The 20,907-nt window shown below is 48.8% G+C and overlaps 1 protein-coding gene and 1 long non-coding RNA gene across 5 annotated transcripts in view; one reads left to right on the top strand and one right to left on the bottom strand.

Moving 5' to 3' along the window:
- Positions 1–15,166, bottom strand: part of TRIO (trio Rho guanine nucleotide exchange factor) — a 390,266-nt gene extending 375,100 nt beyond the window's left edge. The window contains exon 1 of one of the 3 annotated variants that reach the window (XM_060092734.1): positions 15,010–15,166. In XM_060092734.1, coding sequence (XP_059948717.1) covers positions 15,010–15,166 — 157 coding nt within the window. Of the gene's footprint in view, positions 1–13,779; positions 14,074–14,380; positions 14,405–15,009 lie in introns of those variants that run through there. The other 2 variants (XM_060092735.1, XM_060092733.1) reach the window with 2 other exon arrangements.
- Positions 15,167–15,780: 614 nt separating this feature from the next.
- LOC132486057 (uncharacterized) lies at positions 15,781–20,409 on the top strand. 2 transcript variants are annotated; one of them, XR_009531435.1, is made up of 4 exons: positions 15,781–17,585; positions 19,342–19,489; positions 19,686–19,736; positions 20,230–20,409. It is a non-coding gene; the product is annotated as an uncharacterized LOC132486057 (long non-coding RNA). The 2 variants fall into 2 exon arrangements; XR_009531434.1 differs by having other exon boundaries at positions 15,781–19,489.
- Positions 20,410–20,907: the final 498 nt, after the last annotated feature.

Raw genomic sequence — 20,907 nt, 5'->3', positions numbered from 1 at the left:
TATGAAGTATCAACTCAATTCTAAAACAGGCACAATGAAAATTCTTAAACAGAGCATATGCGATTTTATGCAAATTAATACAGTTTCCGTCTTGGAGTCTAACACGTACTCCTGGTCGTGTATGCGATTAGCAGGGCTGACTCCAATGTTCAAAAATACAGAACTTGGGCTTCCCTGGTGGCACAGTGGTTGAGAGTCCGCCTGCCGGTGCAGGAGACATGGGTTCGTGCCCCGGTCCGGGAAGATCCCACATGCCGCCGAGCGGCTGGGCCCGTGAGCCATGGCCGCTGAGCCTGCGCGTCCGGAGCCTGTGCTCCGCAACGGGAGAGGCCACAGCAGTGAGAGGCCCGCGTACCGCAAAAAAAAAAAAATACAGAGCTCCCATGAGCAGGAGGACGCTGGGTGCAACTGTTACTGTCCAGGCCATGCTCAGCAGGAGAAGAGCGCCGAGCTTCTCCCCCTCCAACTCCCCCAGGATGCTACGAGGGAGACTAAGTATCACCGGCTTGAACCACTTCAGGTGTTGTGCCCTTCACTGTCCCCAAATACACCATTTACTGGGAAGCAAAGTCCGTCTTTTTCTTTTTGACTGAGACTCCCTGAAATTTTCAATGGGACAGTTAATCCAACGCTTTCTAAGAAATTACCAAAGGTACCATCAAATCACAATGGAAGCCCGACCAGATCTTATCCACAACACCCTCCTTCAAAGAGGAGTGACTTTTTTTTCCTCTCCCTGACACCAAAAAAAGGGACACAGAAAGCTCCCTGAATGGTGTCACATACCTCAGTGTGATATGCATGGCGCAGCGGGAGAAACCATCGCAGGCATCTGCTTTTTCCACCGGGGACAACCACCTGGGGGAGAACACCACTGCGCTGGGCATCCTCCTGGCCACCCCTAATAGCTACTAACCTACAGGAAGTTAAAAGCCCTCTCTAAGTCCCCTCCCTCAGGTATAAAATTGGATGTCACTGCCTACCTTGCAGAGGGCTATGAAAATCAAACAGCTGGGGGCTTAAGCACACAATAAATGAAGCTGTTTAAGCATCTGAAATATTGCCAATTTAGCCGTAACGTTTTTTTATTGATATGTAACTCACATACTATAAAATTTTCCCTTTTAAAAAGTGTATCTTTCAGTGGGGTTTAGTTTATTCACACTGTGTGCAACCCTCAGCACTAGCTAATTCCAGAACGTCTTCAGCACCCGAGTCCTTCCCCAGAATGCTTGACCAATGAGCAATCATGACCTTTTACTCTCCAAATTTTCTAAATCAAAAGGCTTTCACCCTTAAAACATGAATAAGCACATTATGATTCTTCTTGCTAAAATGTCTAGTTGTAGGAACGGGCCTGTACAGGTACAGAGGCTAAATATTCCACAGCACACTCTCACAAGCATGAGGACAGTCACAGAAAACACAGAACACAATATATGAAATCGAGACTGTCTCCCCAAATCAAGGGCCCATGTTCTGTGTCATCATTTAATGGAGCAGAACATTGAACAGCCAATATTCACTTTGCCTGTAACATAAAGATCTGCACCCAGTGGTCCACGGTTTCTAGAACTGAGTGCACACACACACGTCCCAGAAACCCCGCGCTAAAGCAGACACTACACAGCGGCACGAAACTTACTGCAGGTGGTTTCTGGGAAGAAACGTTTGGTCAATGAAGGGTAGCAAGCAGGTCTCCCATGTGGTGACTCCTGACTTACTCGAGAGGGACTCGGCTCCTTGCCCTACTCGAGCACGTGATGGATTCCTGTGAAAGGACCACCACTGCTCCACGTTCAGCCTAACACACGCCTGGTCCCAGGCCATCCCTCACGGCTCATCATTCATTCTTATTATCTCAACACTTTCCTTTTTCCTCCTCTCTTCCAGCCATTAGTACATGGAAATGAAGGTGATAAACTGTTTTTCCCACAACAGGTGTCAGCTTTATAAACCACACTTATTAGAAATCGATCTCCCTTTCTTTTTTGGCAACTCCTTATTTTTCAATTTTGCACTTCCACATCCCCAGAAAGTGAGCTGTTGATGGAGTCTGGCGGCTCTTTTAAACATGCCTCGGGGGAGTTCCAGGCATGACTTCATCTGTTTTCTTTGGGTGACTAAGTGACAAGGCAAAGAGCTGAACAGAAGCTGACCGCTAACTGCCGATTTGAACGGTTTCAACTTGAAGATGTAGGTTCCTTTTAATCACAGGGGTATGGCTTAGCATTCTGAAACTGCTTACTGCATTTTCTGAGTAAATCAGCAAAGACACTGAGGATAAAAGGAGCCTTCACGTCGGGGAAAGGAATTACAAATTTGGGAAAGGCAAGGCTGAAATGCACTTTGTAGTACTGGACTGGAATTGGAGGCATGAGTATCAACACATGGTTTTTATTCTAGACAGGGGCACAAAAAGACAGCGGCACGTGTGCATGTGACACTGTGTGTGTGTGCATATACATGTATGTGTGGCACACATACGTACTCCCCACTTCCTAGCTCTGTGCGCTGAGAGGTTCTAGAAGCAATGAAACCCCTGTGGCAATAAGTACACTTAGTGCCCAGACTGAGTTTCTTAATGCTGTTTTCTGCTAAAATGAACCAGGGCTCCTTGGAGAAACAGCTGATTTCAGGGCTGGAGTAAGCAAAGGACAACATAAGCCTGGAATATTTTACTGTGTCAGAAAATAACAAAGTGCCCCAAAAATGATGGGAACATGTCACAAAAGATAAAGGAGCCAGCCTGAAAGGACATCATGGCCAGATCTTGGACAACTTTAGCATCAAACTAAATAATGATAACAAAGGATTATAACCCACTGCGTAAGGCAGGAATTCATGAGGCCATACTTACATAAATAAATAAGTAGGGCAGAAGGAGAGGCTCTGCCTTACGGTCGAAAACCAACGAAATACAGAAGACATAATGAAGTTAGAAAAATCACCATTCTGTAACCATCACAGTAATCACTGATTCAGGCAAAAGCCATCAAGGGAGACAACCAGCAAATGAAAGTGGGGAAAGGAACAGGATTTTACATAGTCTCAAATTCTCTCCCCACAAGACACTAATTACAAGGGAAAAATACAGTGGAGAAACCTGGTAGTCACCACCTAAATCAAATGACCAAACTGAACAAACATCCCACAATGGGGCAGCTGACAGCTGTGTTCCTGACAGGGCACTCGGGGAAGGACACAGCCCTTATGCCAGAAGTGCACGACCTGAACCTAGGAATCATACAACCCAAACCAAGGGACAGGCTTCCAAAGAAGTGACTAGAATCTTCAAAAATACCCAAGTAACAAAAGAGACAGGCTGGGGAGATGTTCCAAATTAAAACCAAAGAGACATGACAACTAAATGTAACATGCGGTCCCGGATAGAGTGCTGGGCCACCAATATTTTTTTAATCGCCAACAGTTTCTGGAAGAACTGGTAAAGTTTTAGTAAAGTCAGCAGATTTATATAATAATATTACATCAAAATTAACGACTTGGGTCACTACTGTAAGAGAATGTCCTTTCTCTTACACAATACTATCAAGCCACCTTTTACAGATAAGGGCACCATCACTTTGCAACTTACTCTCAAATGGTTCCGAAACAAAGTAATATGTAAATTTAATATATACAAAACATATATGTATGTGTATGTGTGTGTGTGTATCTAGAGGGGCATGGGGAGGGGAGGGGTAGGTGACGCACCTGAGGTGAAATAGTAACAACTGCGGAATCTGACTTCTTTGAACATGAATACTGACTTCTGAAAACAAATTTACCTGCTCCCGCCCCCCAAAAAGAAAACCTCAATGAACTTTAAATGTAATCAACAATGAAGACATGAACCAACTAAATAGCCAAAAATGATACATACAGTGAAATCTCAATTTGACTAAGTTGATATGGATTTCAGCCTTGTACCTCCTTTGTTGGTTTAAAATCAAAGATAAACTAAAATAGCATGTCAAAAGCACACACTCTCCCATTAAAGAGCATGCCAATGCTACTTTTGTAATTCTAGAAATTTTTTAAAAGCGAGAATTAAACAAAAATGAAAAAACCTGAAACTTAGAAACTCCTTGAGTAAACCACGAGGAAATGAAAAGCAGATTTTAAGAGTACAATTCACCTTCCGGTTATATAATGTCTACATCCAAGACACCAGCATTTCAACCATCCTCTGACTGAAATAGTAAAAGTCCAAGGTAGATGTGGAGTTACTCAGAGACACATGAAAACAGATCATGTTCCCAGTGTGGAAATGCTGCTGTGACCTGCACATGCAGTAAACCTGGGGCAACGCATAAAATCAGGCTACAGTTTGGGGAGGGAGGGATGAGGTGTGACTGACGAAAATGCACCCCACATGTAGGAAAACCTAGAACACATGCCCGAGAGTTATCTCACTAAAAGAGGATGGTGGAAAATAAATCTATTCCCCATGACCACAACAGTCATCATCTATGGGCACATTTCCATGAATAACAGCAAAGAAATGAGTGGCTGCAACAAAATAACTACACGGAAAGAACCCAGGAGTGACCACACCCACCTTATACTAAAACTGTCCCTGACAAAGCAGCTTAACAGCTTCTGGCCCCTCCCCACTCCCCCACCCGTGCTCCCTTCTTCAGTCAGAAAGGAAGCCCCAGTAATCTTCATAAGGTGTCACACACATCAACCCACTGAAAAAACTTCCCTCCCTGGCCAGCCTCTCCCCGCCCTTCCCAAACTTCCCTCCGCTAACCTTGACAGCTGACCTTGACCACCGCAGAGACTTCCTCCCCAGCCAAGTCCAGAGCCAGGGAAACGGGGACCAGCACTTCCACAGGAGTCCTCCCCAGACAGAAACAGCTGGGAGCCAGGAAAACTCAATACACCTCAGTGGGAAAGCTGGGGTTACCAGGGTTATTTACGTAAAAAGGAACATCATTTTTAATTAGGTGACAAAAGGAAAGGCACAGAAGCTAAATTATAGGGCTCAGACCAACGTGAAAAAAATGCTTGCTCTATCCTGGAATCTTTCATTCCACTTTTGTTTGGTGTGAGACTTTTAGATTACAGCTTCCACCCTCAACGCACAAGGATATACATATTCAGTTTTAAAGATGTGAAAGTCACAACACAGTGCCTTGTGGGATGCTGTGCAGAGTGAGGGTCATTTCTACTCCCTCCCTCCATCAGGGACGGAAAGGGCATGTCAGGGCTTTGTGGTCTGGCAGCCATGGGTTTAAATTCCAGCGTCAGCCCCTACAAGCGGCGCAAGCTGGGGCAGTCATTCAACCTCCCCAGAGGCTGAGATCCTCATCCTAACCCAGAAATAGCATCCACCTGCTGGAAGGGGGATTTGATTGTACACAAGAAAACGTATATAAAACACCTGCACAGCATCTCGAATCACAGGCACTCAGATGGTAGCAGCAGTAGGGATAATAGTTAAGAGAAAGACGTTACCAGGTTTTCTTGAAGGACAGGACTGGCATTAATAACATGTGGAGACAAGAAAATAAACCTATTTTAAATAGCATCCTCTGACCTTACCAGCAGGTTACTGCTTTCCGGATGCACTTATTTTACCCGCTTATGGAGCCTCATTCCAAAGGTGTTACCTGACCCCTGACGGCTGGGGGTCCTCCCTCCCACGCTGCTCTGGCAGCTGCTGCTAAAGATTTAGGTTACAGCAAAGCTCCTGGAGAGGCAGAGGGCTGTTCCAAGACTGCCCGTCATCCTAGTTTCCCCCAAAACAGCCCCCGATCCACACTGCAAGCTGTCACGGGACATCTACCATCATCCCGCCTTAATCCTGCATAGGGTCTACAGTCAAAGGTTTCCAGTAATTTGGTTCAGGGGGGCAGGTCCCATCTCACCAACAGGCTGTCCCCTTCTGTGTGTTCAGCAACCAGCAGAGCTGAGACAGGACCTATAAACACAATGCCATGGAGACGAGAGATGCCCAACAATGAACCCTGCAGATCCTGCATCTCTCAGACTGCGGTTAAATATCAGGAAAGAAACAGGTACACAGCCGGCTAACAAAATGCTGGAGCTCACCGGTCCCGTGAGGAGCTGCTCTCCCAGAGGCTCCCGTCCAGGGACACGTGGACAGAACTGTCACGTGAGGGAAACAGATTGGCCTGGAAACCATCGAATTAGCACCGGTTCTCAATGCTCCTGAGCCCAAGATATATTAGGACACTGGAACAACATTTCAACGGAGGTGAAATAACTCCGAACTAAATTATGTGAATGTGAAACATTCTCTGCCTCTTTGGAGCTAGTAAGGGTCCTTGCATGCCAGCTAACATCACTGTGGTCCTGAAAAGGGCAGAGAGGGCTGGAAGGGATTTCTCATAATCGTGAATTAAAAAAAAAAAAAAAAAAAAAAGCTACCTACAAGCCAGAAACATCTATTTGTTTAGTATTAGACATGAGGAATCTGTTCGTTATTAGGATGCCAAAATATTAGACAATCTAAACTTTAGAGATTTCATTGTATGAGTGACTCTAGTTCAGTAGAAATACAGCAACGTTCTAATCAAAGTATTGCTTCCCAATATATTTGTGTGCACCTTCTGAATGAATAATAGAGGAATTGTACTTTTTGGTCCTTATCATTTAAAAGCTAAACTAAGAAAGTTATCCAAAAAAACAACATGTATTTTGTTATTCCTGAAGATCCTAGCACATCTGCCATGAAGGACAAGGATTAACTAAGAGTAAAAGCAAGTAAGAAAACATACACCTTTCAGAACCCAAATAGCCCAGGAGTACCCTGCTTGGGTTTGCAGACATGGTGTTCAACAGCAGCAATGAAGGAAAAAGGAAACCCTGAAGATGTGGGTCAGCGCGAGAAGAGGAAGTAAAGTAAAAGGAATCAACGATGGGAAACAACTGTAAATATATACTGTTTTGACCAAACACTCACAGACTTTTCATAGGCATAAACTTCAAATTAAAATTAAAACACACATCATTTATACATGTCTCTTCACATATACTAAGAAACATGGGGTCTTTTAAAATAGATTTCAAATATCAGTCTTTGTGGGACTTCCTTGGTGGCACAGTAGTTAAGAACCCGCCTGCCAATGCAAGGGACACACGTTCGAGCCCTGGTCCGGGAAGATCCCACATGCCACGGAGCAACTAAGCCCATGTGCCACAACTACTGAGCCTGCGCTCTAGAGCCCGCGAGCCACAACTACTGAGCCTGCGTACCGCAACTACTAAAGCCCGCACACCTAGAGCCCATCCTCCACAACAAGGGAAGCCACCGCAATGAGAAGCCCGCGCACGGCAACGAAGAGGAGCCCCCGCTCGCCACAACTAGAGAAAGCCCGCGCACAGCAACAAAGACCCAATGCAGCCAAAAATAAATAAATATTTATTTATTTTTTTAAAAAATCAGTCTCTGATTTATTCATTTCTTCTTGCACTGAAACCACCCATTCCACAGAATTCCAAAGTGGGGTGTTTTATGACTTTTCCAAGATACACACACACACACACACACACACACACACACAAAGAAAAACAAGACACCAACAAAACCTATCTAAAAATATTTGAGGATCATACTTTTAAATTTGAATTGTGTTTTTCTCAAGTTCAGCTTTATTTTATGGTTATGAGTCTTAAGTGGGGAAACCAACACTTTATAAATTCATTCATTAACCATCAACACTGCAAAACAGAGCTTCAGAGTCAATTACATACAGGAAAGTCCATGAACAGAGGGCAAATGACCTCACATAGGTATTAATGCAGGAACAACGCCCCCTCCCCCAAATGAAACTTATTCCTAGAAATTCCTTCTTTAACACCAGGAACGTCCAGGCACAGCGGACCACCCTGCATGTGCTACTCTTTTTCTATCTGGACAGCAGCAAAACTCACTGGAGTGGGAAAATTGGAAGCAGGTGACTGTGTGTATCTAAAGATAGTTTTTTTAAGTCCACAGACTTGACTTAGATGCCAAATGGACTCCCAAGTTACGCTTCTTACAGAATCCAAGAAAAGGATCTTTACTTCCCCATAACTATCTTCAAAGTCTCTCTAGGCGACCCCTAGACGTTTCAGGAAGTTTGGTCCCACCGAGGTCACTCTCTTACTATCTTTAAAATCAATAAAAAATCCTTCTAAAATAACTCAGTTTTGTTCAAGTTTACCTAGATAAATGACTTCTATTAGATTTGACTTTTGTTGGTAGCTCACAGTTTTTATTTGCATTTCCTTGAATATGTGTTGGCCATTTTGTACTTTGAATTGTCTGTCTATTTCCCTTTTGGACTGCCTTCCTTATTGATTTGAGGAAGCCTTATTTTAATCCTGTATATATAATTCTTTGTCTGATTTGTAATGTAACTGTTCTCTCCCAGTTTGTGGTTAGCCTTTTTTTTATTTTTATTTTTTTGCGGTACGCGGGCCTCTCACTGTTATGGCCTCTCCCGTTGCGGAGCACAGGCTCCAGACGCGCAGGCTCAGCGGCCAAGGCTCATGGACCCAGCCGCTCCGCGGCATGTGGGATCTTCCCAGACCGGGGCACGAACCCGTGTCCCCTGCATCGGCAGGCGGACTCTCAGCCACTGCGCCACCAGAGAAGCTCCAGCCTTTTTTTAATGTTATGTTTTACACTATAATACAGTACAACTGGATTCTTTTCTCCATGTACAGTTCTATGAATTTTAATATATAGAATCACCACCACAGCCAGGATACAAAACAGTTCCATCATCCCTCAAAATGCCCCTTACACTGCCCCTCTGTAGTCAAGCTCTCCCCACCCCTAATTCCTGGCAATCAACCAATCTGTTCTCCGTCCCTGCAATTCTATTTTTTTGAGAATGTCGTACAAGTGGAATCCTATGTAGCCTTTTGAAACAGGCTTCCTTCACTCAGCATCAGCCGAATGGATGTACCAGTTTATCTGTTCACACCTACTCCTTTTAAATGCCAACAACCACAGCAGACAGCAAAGGGCCTTAGCCCTTCCCAGCAGCATACCAAGTATCTTCCTGAGACTGAAAAGAAAAGCGAGGAGGGCCATGCAGCTGGCAGGACCTTGCAGAAACCCCTCCTGAAGAGAAACCGGGTGCAGTTCATCGCTGTCCACAACAGGGCTACAAACTGTAAGAAAATAAGCCTGATGAACTCACGCGGACACTGCTAACGCAAAGTACCCTAGACCAAGAATCTATTCTGTGTGTTCACTAACGTTTTCATTAAAGCTTCCCCTGTCAGGGTAACTGGTAAAATGTACTCATTTATGACAGAGCCCAAATGGTGTGATGCTTCCAAAGCACAAGATCTGCTCCATAGATTACTCCGCAATCCTCCCCAACCAGAGAAGAGTAGACGTGTGGCTGATCAAAGAAGTCAGTAATCTACAATTCAAGTATATGTATCACCAAAGGGAGGTTTCATATTGCCAGAGCACATCTGGCATTAGATCAAATAGTCCAGACTGACCAGGAGGTCTCACAAGGAAAAAACCCCAGAAACCCCAGAGAAACGCCTTTCTGCAGCTCAAGCCCTTACACCCTGCGCTTCAAAGTCCACACACCCCACTCTCACTCTCGCTCTGGCCCTAGACATATAACCTTTCCCAGAGGGCAGGTGGTTCAGAACTTGGGTTTCCAGGGGCTTCCTTACGTGGAGAGGGAAGAAAAAAGAGGAAATTAAGGTAACGTCTATTCCGTGAGCAAACTGAGCACTTCCATTACCAAATGAGAAGTGAAGGTGAGACTCAGGCCCTCGCCAACCATTAACCGCTGGGGCGAGAATTCCCATAAACAAGACCGTCTGCGTGGAAGGCTCGAGGATGTCACAATGCTGGGAGACGGTGTTGGCAACTCTAGCCGGGGTCTCCGCTTTATCAGGTGGCAGAGACGGAGTGGCATCGCGGTCTGGTCGGGGCCGAGCACTGTGGCAGGGGCAGGAGCCAGGGGCTCGGGCAGGCAGTGCCTCCACAGCGGGCACAGGAGCCCAGGGCCACGGAGAGTAGGCAGCGGGGAAGGCACCCTGCGGGGTCCTGATCCACACAGCCTGGCTCCTTTCTGCTCCTTTGCCCTAATTCAGAGACACAGCGACAGCGATACCCAGAATGGCTGCAGGTGAAGAAGAAGAAGAAAAACAATACAGCTGCCAGAACTCCCATTCGCAAGGCACACTGGGAAGGTTCCCGTGCGTGCTCATCCCCTTGCCCAGGGCTTGCTGGCCAGCTCAGCGGCAGAATCTGGAGGAGAACACAAGAGAGCTGTCTCTGCACCATCTAATCCCTCTCAGCCCTTCTGCACCCCTGGGCCCATCCTGTTCACTGCCCACGAGTGAGGCTTCAGCGGGGCTGAGAAGCAGGGAGAAGATACAAAAGACAGCATCTCTGTCCACAAGACAAACGCCACAGTCACCCTGGTCAGTTCACCCAAGTCCACTCAGCCGAACACTCGCGAGAGGAAGAAATGAGCAGCGGCGTCAGAGGCCGCACCACCTTTCAGGGCCACGCAGTAGGGTTCGCACCCAAAACCAGTTCTTCACCTTCCACGGAGTAGCTACTGTTCTGCCAGCAGCGCTACTAAAAATGTGTCAAGACAACGCACTTAAGGAAACAAACACGAATTCACGATAGAACCGAGGAGGAAAGAAGGGGCTTGTTAAGACTGCTTTTTATAGTAAAACACAATCCATCCCTAGCAACGTAAGTGACCTTACTAGGCAGTAAAGTGTGGCTACTGAGTAAGAATTTGACTTTTCTCTGGAATTCCACCAAGGATATGAGAGAAAATTTTCTCAGTAGAGGAGTCAAGTAAATAAACTTAAATATCAGATAGAGCTGATTTAGATTATAACAGCTCCAAACACATCTTTCACTTAGAAACAAATCCCAAATCTATCATAACATTTAAGAGGTCTGAAAAGGCCACCCTAAACACATATTTTTCATATACATTTGAAAAACATACTTAAACCCATGCCCCATCTCAAACAGAACCACTGGCTTCATTTAAATCTTGGTTAATCATTTAAATGGTTTAAATGGCTTCGTCTAAATCTTCATTTGAATCTTGGATGGTTAAACCACAAAGGAAAAAATATAATATTCCATGTCAGTAAGTCAGTTTACAAGGTCTCAATGGAAAGTTTCCTTCAATGATTGTTTTACTGCTCTTTGACTTCTTGAAAATCGCTTACAGGATATTTTCAGCTATCTCTCTGCTCTCCTCTAAAACTGAGCTTCACTCTGCCACTGAGAAAGGGGAAAACAACATTCATTATCAAGTTTCATTTTCTTCAACTTTCCTTTTCAAAACACTGAGGGTAACAAGGACCAACTGATCATTATTATTGGTGCTAACAAAGACCAAAGCCGCCAGGCTTCTAAATATACAAAGCAGCAGCAACACAAGCTCAGAAGGCAGCTACTTAAGTGGTGTTAGAAGCATAAATACAAAGACAAATTCCCTCGATATTCCACGAGGAAACCATTATACCAACATAGAAGGATATGCAGACTGCTCCCTCACTAAGGGACAGGCTCGACTGTCTTCACATATTTCATTGGAAAGAGAAGTGCTGCAGCCAGGAGTCCAGAATAAGGTTTAGTAATGAAAGGAACACAGCACGATGAGCCGTGACGCTTCATAATAACCACAAACCCTTATTCTCTGCACATTCATTTAATGCAGACCTAAAACACGCCAAGCAGGTTAAAAATAATGCATTTATGTAAGTACCCCCCACACACTCTAGAAAGGTTAAAGGGAAAGCTCTGAAAGAATGACTTATTGCCACAAGAACAGAGCCCCAAAAGAGACTGGCAATAAAAGTGATTGGTCCCGGTGGGACTGAGAACTAATGTAGGCAAAGTCCTGGCCATGACAGGCTTCCGGGAAAGAAGCCCAGAGTCAGGGGCACGCTTCCCGGCCCTGACCCCACCTCTACCGGAGCTCCACTCTGAGCAAGTCATTCAACCTCCCTAGAAGCCTGCTTCCTCTTCCATAAAATTTTTTTAAAAAAACGTTTTTTAATGGAACAGCTCACGTTTGTGATGCCTTTGTAAAAGAAAAGTGAAGAATAACCACTAGGTGCTGGGGGCTCAGAGGGAACTACGGAATCCAAGGAGGAAACAGCCCCTGAGCCATCTCCCCAGACCCTCTCCAAGGGCAGGAGTCCTGCTCCCAGCACCCAGCTCCGAACCCTGGCAGGTGGCAGTGCCCCTGCTTGAGTGTGTCTAGGAATCATGACAGCCCATTCTATGCCTGAACTGCTCTAATTATTTAAAAGTTCTATCAAGCTAAATTCTCCTTCTTTCATCCAACCATGGGTACCAGTTTTCAATCGGTGACTACAAGGATAAAATTTAATGCGGGACAGACAAGGAACAAAAAGGAGGAAAGAAAATAAGGCAGCCAAGCAAACAGTTCCAGGGCCAAGAAATGAAAGGCAACCAGTAGAAACGCCTTGTCTAAGTCAGACTGGCAATCTTAAGTACCAGGCTCACGACACCCTGGAAAAATGTTCACACCCTGATCTTTCCACCCCAGTCAACGAGATCCTATTTCCTGTGTTTCTACATCTTAGGGGAAAATGTTCGATTTTACCAACGGACTTGACCTCTCTGTTCAGCCATCCACATTCAACCCAAACTGCCCGGGAGGACCCCTGCCTGAGCCATTCTACCAGTTGAGGTCCCCACCCAGGATCCTCCGGCTTCATCTGTCTAAACGTTCGTCCCATCCCACCCGACCAATCCAAATGAATGGTCCCTCTCCACCCGCCCTCTGCCAGATATCACTGCCCTAGATGCTGGAGCCAAGATCTAGGTCAGGGATTCAGAGTTGCCCAAAGGAGGAAAAGGCACTTTTAAAAGATGTCCCAGGCTACCCCTGGGATGGGACAGCGTAACTGCTGCCTACTTAAAATCTGCTCTGGTTCCTGATTCCAAGTCAGATAACTAAAGGGGCAGTTTGCCCAATCATTTTGGAAGGAGGAAGAAAGGAATAAACCCGTGGGCAGCACCGACTGGCTCTGACCCAAACTGAACATGTACAGGAGACCAAGCAGACGAGCAGAAGCACAGGCCTAGGCATGGCCGCCAACAGATTTACCTCGCCAGGTAAAGCCTGCGGACAGCCACACGGACTGGGAGCAAGTTTTCTGTGAGCAGCCAGTCCAACCTGATGTCTTTTGAGGCTCTTCTGAGCGAAAGAAGTGATTTCTCTACTATGCATAATAAAGGTATAAGAAAGTCTGGTCTCAGAAAGCACCAAAAATTCCATCACCAGGGGACAGGCACCCTTCTACGAGAAAGGAGCTGAATTCTGCACAGAATCCATTATTCTGTGACAGGTGGTAAAGACAGAGAGAAGACATACTAGACTTAGCTGCAGGGCATGAAGGGAAGACGTCCCAGATCTGCTATTAAGAGGTAAGGTGGGGCTTCTCTATCGGGCTAGTTGCACCAAAAAAAGGGCTTTCATTTGAAGGAGTTCATGTTTTCCTAAACCTTTGCTTTCTGCGGGGACCTCGCGGGGAGAGGGCGCAGTGGGGAGTATATTAACCCCAAGCTGACAGTGTTGAGTCGGCGTATGTCACTCCCAGCCACAACCAATCTCTTATAACGACTCAAAAGTAACCCCACCTGACAAGGACCAAGAAAACGAGGGAAGACAGTACTAAAGCAGGGATGCACCGGCACTGCTCACTTCTGCCTCCGACCATCGCCCTCCCGCTGCAAATTGCTCCCTGTGACCCGGATTACCGAACTGATCTCACCGAATCTGGCGACTTGATTTTGAAAGAGGCCACGAAGGAAAGTGAGCCGCCGGCCTCCGGGGCGCGCCCCGTCGCAGGCCGCTCCCCCGACGTCCCCGGCCCAGCCGTCCTCCCGGGAGCCGCCGCCAGCACTCCGCACGCGCCCTGCGCCCGCCCGCCCGCCGCGGCCCCGACCTGGCCCGCCCTCCTCGGCTCTCCAGCGCCGAGTCTGCATCCTCCCTGCCCCGCACCTGGCCCGCTGGGCGCTGCGCTCCGGGCTGCGGGCCCCGAGGCTGCCGCCGCCCGGACGCGCCAGCCAACGGGACTGGGCTCGGGGACGCGGGGCGCGGGGCCAGCTCACGCGGGATCTGGGCCCGGGCGGGAGGAGGCGCCGCAGCCGGGGTCCCGGGGACGCCCTGTCACGCCTCCCGCGCCTCCTCCCCGCGGGCCGGCCGCAAAGCTCGCCTCTCCCGCGGCCACCCCCCTCCTCGCCCGAGAGACACCGGGCCACCTGGCACTGCCTCCCAGGCAGTGCCCCGCAAGTGCCGGCCCCGCGCCGCCCCCCGGGGTCACCACGTTCCCAGATGTCCCTCCCGGGCCACCCCCGGAGACAATGGCTCACCCATCGCCCGGCCGGCCGCGCTTCATGTCTGCCACCACCTCCCCTCCTCCCTGGGCGGCGGGTGCCATGGCTGCCCCGTTTCCCAGAAGTGCAGATCGAGTCTGGGGAGGTGACACGCTAGAGGACCGAGCGAAGAAACCAGGCGGCTTACGGGGTCGACGAGGGGCCAGGGACAAATCAGACCCGGAGACCAGCCCAGATGAGAGCCCGCATTCCCGGGCCTGGCCCCGCCGCCCCCGTCCTCTCGGCCTCCGGGACAGGGGCCTCCGCCCTCGCCGTCCCCGCCGCCGCCTCCTCGGCCCTCCCTCGAAAGAGACAAAGAGCCGGCGCCCCAACCGGTGGAGCTGTAGCCTCCGGGGCGGGCGACAGGGAGGTTTCACCCTGGAACGAGGGGCGGGCGCAGGGAAGGGCGAGCCGGCGGCGTCCGGGCCGAGCCGCGGCACGGGGGGCGGCGCAGGCAGCGGGACGCGCCGGTGTGGACCCGGGAGCCCCGGCGCCGGGCAGCGGCCTGGGCGAGCGCGCTCCGGGCCCGACGGGCGGGCGAGCACCGGGCGCGCCAGGGCCCGCGGACCGCGCCTCCGCGGCGGGGTTGGCGGAGCGCGCGCGGGCAGCGGCGCAGTTGCACTCACCGGATCGGAAGAAGGCCGCGATGTCGGCCAGGTCCTTGGCCGCCTCCTCGGCCCCCTCGCCGGCGCCGCCCCCGCAGCCCGAGCTCACCGCGCTGGCCGTGGCGGCGGGGCCGGAGGACGCGGCGGGGGCGGCGGCGCCGCCGCTGCTGCCGCTCATGGCTGCGGCGGCGCCCGCGGCCGCGCCCGGCTCGGGCCCCGCGCCCCTAGCACCGCGCGCCGCCCGCTCCGCGCCTGGCCTGGCGGCGCCGAGCGCCCAGCTGCCCGCGCCCTGCGCGTGGACGCAGAGCCCCGGGGCGGCGGCGGGCGGCGGCGACGGCGGCGGCTCGGCCGGAGGAGCGCGCCCACATAGACGAGGACTCCGCCCGAGAGCCGCGAGCCGGCCGCGGGGCGGGGGCACGGAGCCACGGCCTCGGCGGCGCCGGCCGGAGCGCGGGCAGCAGCGCGCACCGTGCCGGACACGCAGTCGCGAGGGCGGGGGCCCGTGGCCGGCGGGAGCTCCGGGATCACGGGCGCCGGCGGCAGCCGCGAGCCTCCATCTTGATTTCAAATGGGGAAGGAAGGAGGGGGAGGGGGGAAATCACGGCAGAGGGAACCCGGGTGAAAGGAAAAGGGAGAGCAGGGAAAGGAGAGAGGAAGGAAAAAAAAAAAAGAGGGGCTTCGGCAATTTCCGGCGAATATCGTCAGGGGCCGGAGCGTGGGCTCGGCGGGTGGGCGGGGCCTATGGTGGGCGGGGCCTGGCGGGAGAGGCGGGGCGGCGCCGGGGTGCCGGTCGCCCAAAAGCCGGCGGATGGCTGTGGAAGCGTGCAGTCTTGCTCCTTCTCCCGGGCAGCTGCAACCCTTGGAAGGAGCAGGAGCGCTCTGACCAGCGAGGGCGGCCCTTTCCAGGGCCAGCACTGCGCCCCGCGCCGGGCGCTCGCTCCTGCTGCGCGAGGCCGTCCTCGGGGCGCTTGAGCTGTTTACTGCGGCTCTCGCCCGCGGGGCCGGCTGACTCCGGCACGGGACCGGTGTGTTTCTCGTTGGCTCGGCGCGGGCACCGGCACGTAGACGGGGCTCCATAATAGTTGTTGAATAGAGAGATCGTGAAAATGGGTGTTGTGTACTCCAGTCCCAGAGGGAGCAGCGCAAGCCTCTGACCTCCTGGGGGACGTCTTCTCGTCCGTAAAATGGGATTGCGGACTCACAGCCACCCCACCAGAATGTAGAGGATGGGGAAGGTGATGGTGGCTGAGGAGACCAAAGGACATGAGGGGTAGGTGACATCCAGCTTTACGGAGGACCCGTGTCAAGCCAGCATTTGACAAATATTCAGGTACAAACGCCTATGACGTGGCTGCAAGCAAAGGGAGCAGAAGTTATGGGTGTCAGAGGTTAGAGGAGCCAATGCTGCCGAAAACAAGGAGAGAGAGAAACAAGATGGATTTAAAAAAAAAAAAAACTGATGAATACTGTTGAAACCAGTATACATGTATACTGCAAATGAACAATTGAGTAAATAAATAGTGGGTGGTGGATACCAGGTTTTTCACTGTTGGAGAGGGAGGCTACAATGATCCCTGTGGTACGGGATTAGAGTTGGAGACATCAGTATGAATTCATGTTTAGCTTACTATAGACACAGATGGATATATAGAAAGATTTACAGATATGTATATTTACAGTGGCTAGCACAGGTACGTCTATTTCCTTGCTCTGTCAGCTGAGTGGGCTTAGAAATAACACTCCTGTAGCAAGATGCACACCAGGCACCCAGATCTTGTTATTACCACCATTCTTCTGTAGAAGGAACCTGGGCTCTTCAGGGGGGTGGCTGACTCTAGGACTAGGGCAGGAAATATACAAGAGAGCCTGGAGCATCTTCTTGTGCCAGAAGGTAAGGAAGGGCTCCAAAAAAAATTTTTTTTTAATTAATCAACAACCAGAACAATGATGGGCACACAGGAGCCAGCTGAAAGAGCTCCCAGTGACCAAAGCTGTAACAATGTGAACAGCAAAATAAAGCAATATTTGATTATACCCAAAGTATAAAATAAATATCCATGAGCCCATATTGATATAATTCAATGATTGAATAAGTAACTAATTGAGAGAGAAGAGACAAATATCCCATGCAGAAGAATTCAAAATCATTACCTAGATACTCTGCCCTCAATGAGATGGAATAGAAATTCCCTCTCCTTAACTACGGGCTGCACTTAGCGACTTCCAGCGTACAAAATGGAAAGGGGGAGGGGAGAGTAACTTTACAATGAAGAAAACTGATAAACACTATTTCAGCCACATGATCAAGGTTAACAGCAGTGATAAATCACATGGATGGTATATACCCTTGATATGATGTAATGAAAATGGCACTTTACCTCTGTGGTCTTCCTCCCAGAAACACAGTCTAATTATGAGAAAAACATCAGAAAAATCCCAGTTGAGAGACAGTCTACCAGTACTTCCCCAAACCACCAAGGTCAACAAAAATAAGGAGAGTCTGGAAAACTGTCACAGCCAAGAGGAGCCCAAGGAAACATGACAACAAAATGTAATGGAGTATTCTTAAGGATCCTGGAACCAAAAAAGGACATTAGGTAGAAACTAAGAAAATATGACTAATATATGGACTTTAGTTAATAATAATCTACCAATACTGATTCATTAATTGTGAGTAATATGGGAAAATTAGACATGGGGTATATGGGAACCCTGTACTATCTTCACAACTTTCCTGTAAATCTGAATCTATTCTAAAATAGAAGTTTTTTTTTTTAATTTTTAATTGTATGTAGAATCTCAAAAAGAAAAAATTCAGTAAGTCCAAATTTCTCAGGTGTGCTGCCCATGTTTCTTTTTCTTAGTTTTCTGTTGGGTAATTTCTATCTCCAGCTCTTATTCCTCCTCATGGCTTAATCCTAGTTCAGGGAAAACAATTTCCAGGAATTTTCTTTGTCAATTGAGTACATTCCCCTTCCTGCCTTCTCCCCAAGGTTGCAGCCAATCTCCCAGAGGTATTGGTGACATCACAGCATGGGGTGGGGATGGGGAGATTGCACCCGGTCCTTGGTCATCATGGGCTCATGCTGGCACTGGTGCCGATGTGTGTCCCGTGTGTGTCTGCCTCCCCAGTGCTCCTGCGACAGGCATTGCCATGACCTTGTTGTTTTCTGATGTTGCATCCTGCCCACCCAACCATGGGGCCTCTGTAGGTCTGCTGGCAGTCAGCGCCTCTCCCGAGCTACTCCCAAGCAGTCAGGGAGACGTTCAGCTGCTCGCTGGGATGATCAGTCCCACCCCCTCCCACCCCACCCCAGAAAGTAAGGCCAAATTCTCTCTGCTCCCAGACCCCTCAAGTCTACCTGGGCACAGACTTCCTTCCTCAGAGATTCGCATCGGGGTCTAATGCTATCCATTTCCTCTCCCGCAAATTGCAGAATTATTATTTCCTCTGCAGGAAGAAAACTTCTCTCCAGGTTTGACATACTTTCTTCAAAATCTTTTATTTGGGACATAACCTTCGTGTTCTTAGGAGACTCCGTTTTAAATGTATAAACTCCAATTCTTCCCTCTGCCATAGATTCCAGAAGTGTCTCTTGAAATTCAGAAGCCAAGTGTTGACTTCTTTCTTTCCCTCTGAATCCCTTTCATAGTACCCTGTCCTGCAGGTAGTGAATACAGATCCCCCCTCTGTTGCCTAAATGGTGGAGAAAGGTCAAAAATTTGAAAACATCAAAACTGCTGGGGGGCAGGGGGCAAACTGAATGTCATGCAGTCACAGAAAGATCAGCCATCCCTTAGTGGTGGTACTTGGGAAGTGTCCATTGGAAAAAGCTAACTCCTGCTGGAGGGTTCTTGGGTGGAGGCAAGTTCTAGATGTTGGGAGTTGGCCTGAAAGGGAATGTTGACTGCATGGTAATGACTGCTAAGGGTGTTGGGATCAGAGTGGAATGACTGGTGTGTGTTTGGACAAAAAGAGCTCTCTAGTGTTGAGACCCAGATAGTGACCAATTCTTCTGTCTCAGGTAGAGTCATTTCCAAGAAAGCTCAATAGAAGACTTTGTGTCTGAGTGTGGGACGTGCGGGAAGGCGCACCCAGACTGCAATAAGAGAAAGAGGCTGCACACAGGGTTTTTTTTACCTTCTGCCATCTGAGCATGTGTAGGGGGATCTAAACAGGGTTTCATGACAGCTGCTGTTGATCCTGCCCCACTTTCAAAATTCAGCTCGAATTTCATCCCCTTTCGTGAAGCTGCTACAGTACATTAACTCGAATTGACCTCTCCCTTCTCTGTATTCTGGAGTACCACTCGTTCTGGCATTTGATCGTGTACTGCATTATATTATTTGCAGCCTTTGCGTTTAATGTCTTGCCTACAAGATGGGGAGATCCCTTGCAGTCAGTACACAAGCATCAGCCTGTCTCCTGTGTGCCTAGATCTATACCAGTCCCCAAGCCATGGGGCAAAAGAAATGGAGAAAGCCAGTTGGGGGACACAGGGTAAGTTGTCTAGTCAATATCCTTTCTCTCCTTCTTATCAGAACTCATGCCCGGCTAATATACTCCATTTCCCAGCTCTGAGGGCTATGTGACAGAGTGTTGGCCACTGAGTGGAAGGGACTGGGCAGGGCTCAGAAGAAAGTGTTCAGACACAGCAAGGGCATGCACTTAGCCCTTTGCCCTTTGTCCTCCGCAGAACACAGACAAAATGCTGGAGGTGAAGAGGCCATCGTGTGACTGCAAGAAGGTAAACATGAGAACAGAAGCACGTGGTACAGATGGATGAGTGAGCTGTCCTTCTCTGGGCTTCTTATTGCATAGAAACATACAAGAAAAAGAAGACCCTGATTTAATTAGGTGGCTGTCAGTTGGGTGTTCAGGTTTGGTTTTGTTTTGTTTTGTTTGAATTTATTTATTTGGCTGCGCCGGGTCTTAGTTGCGGCTTCCGGGATCTTTTTTTTTTTAGTTGAGGCATGCGGGATCTTTAGTTGTGGCATGCGAACTCTTAGTTTCAGCATGCGGGATCTTTAGTTGTGGCATGCGAACTCTTAGTTTCAGCATGCGGGATCTAGTTCCCTGACCAGGGATCAAACCCAGGCCCCCTGCATAGGGAGCGCAAACTCTTAGCCACTGGACCACCAAGGAAGTCCCAGGTGTTTAGTTCTGTGCAGCCAAACCAGCTCTGACGGATAGACCAGTTATGGTTCTTTATCAGCGCTTCTCAAACTTTTCCACCAAAGAAACCCTAAAGATGGAGGAGAGTGAAGAGGCGGGTGAAAGTTGTGTCACTGCGGATCGTGGAGAGGAACCGAAGCAGCCACCATGAGATGAACTTCAAAAAGCTGCCAGCTTTTTCTTAGAAATGCATGTGAATTTTTCCTTCTCCTTACACATCTATATTTATTTTAATATATAAACAATATCTTAACCCACTTACCAGTTGTTTTGGGTTGACTTGTGTCCTCCTCTAAAAAAAGATGTGTTGAAGTCTTAACCCCCAAAACCTTAAATTGTGACCTTGTTTGGAAGTAGGGTCATTGCAGATATAATTCAAATGAGGTCATACTGGAGTAGGATGGGCCCCTAATCCAATACAGCTGGTGTCCTCATAAGAAGATAGCCATATAAGAATAGAAATGCACAGGGAGAATGCCTCATGGAGATGGAGAATTATAGATGCATCTACAAGCCAAGAAACACCAAAGGTGGCCAGCAAACTACCAGAAGCTAGCAGAGAAGCAAGGAAGGATTCCCCTACAGGTTTCAGAGGGAACACAGCCCTACTGGCACCTTGCTTTCAGACTTCTAACCTCCAGAACCAAGGCAATATATTCCTATTGTTTTAAGCCACCCAGTTTTGGGTTCTTACAGTTATGGCAGCCCTAGGAAACTCACAAGCTAAACCCGTCCTCCAAACT

This window comes from Mesoplodon densirostris, chromosome 3, assembly GCF_025265405.1.
Source record: "Mesoplodon densirostris isolate mMesDen1 chromosome 3, mMesDen1 primary haplotype, whole genome shotgun sequence".
Taxonomy (NCBI): domain Eukaryota; kingdom Metazoa; phylum Chordata; class Mammalia; order Artiodactyla; family Ziphiidae; genus Mesoplodon; species Mesoplodon densirostris.
This window is presented reverse-complemented; position numbering and strand designations above follow the sequence as displayed.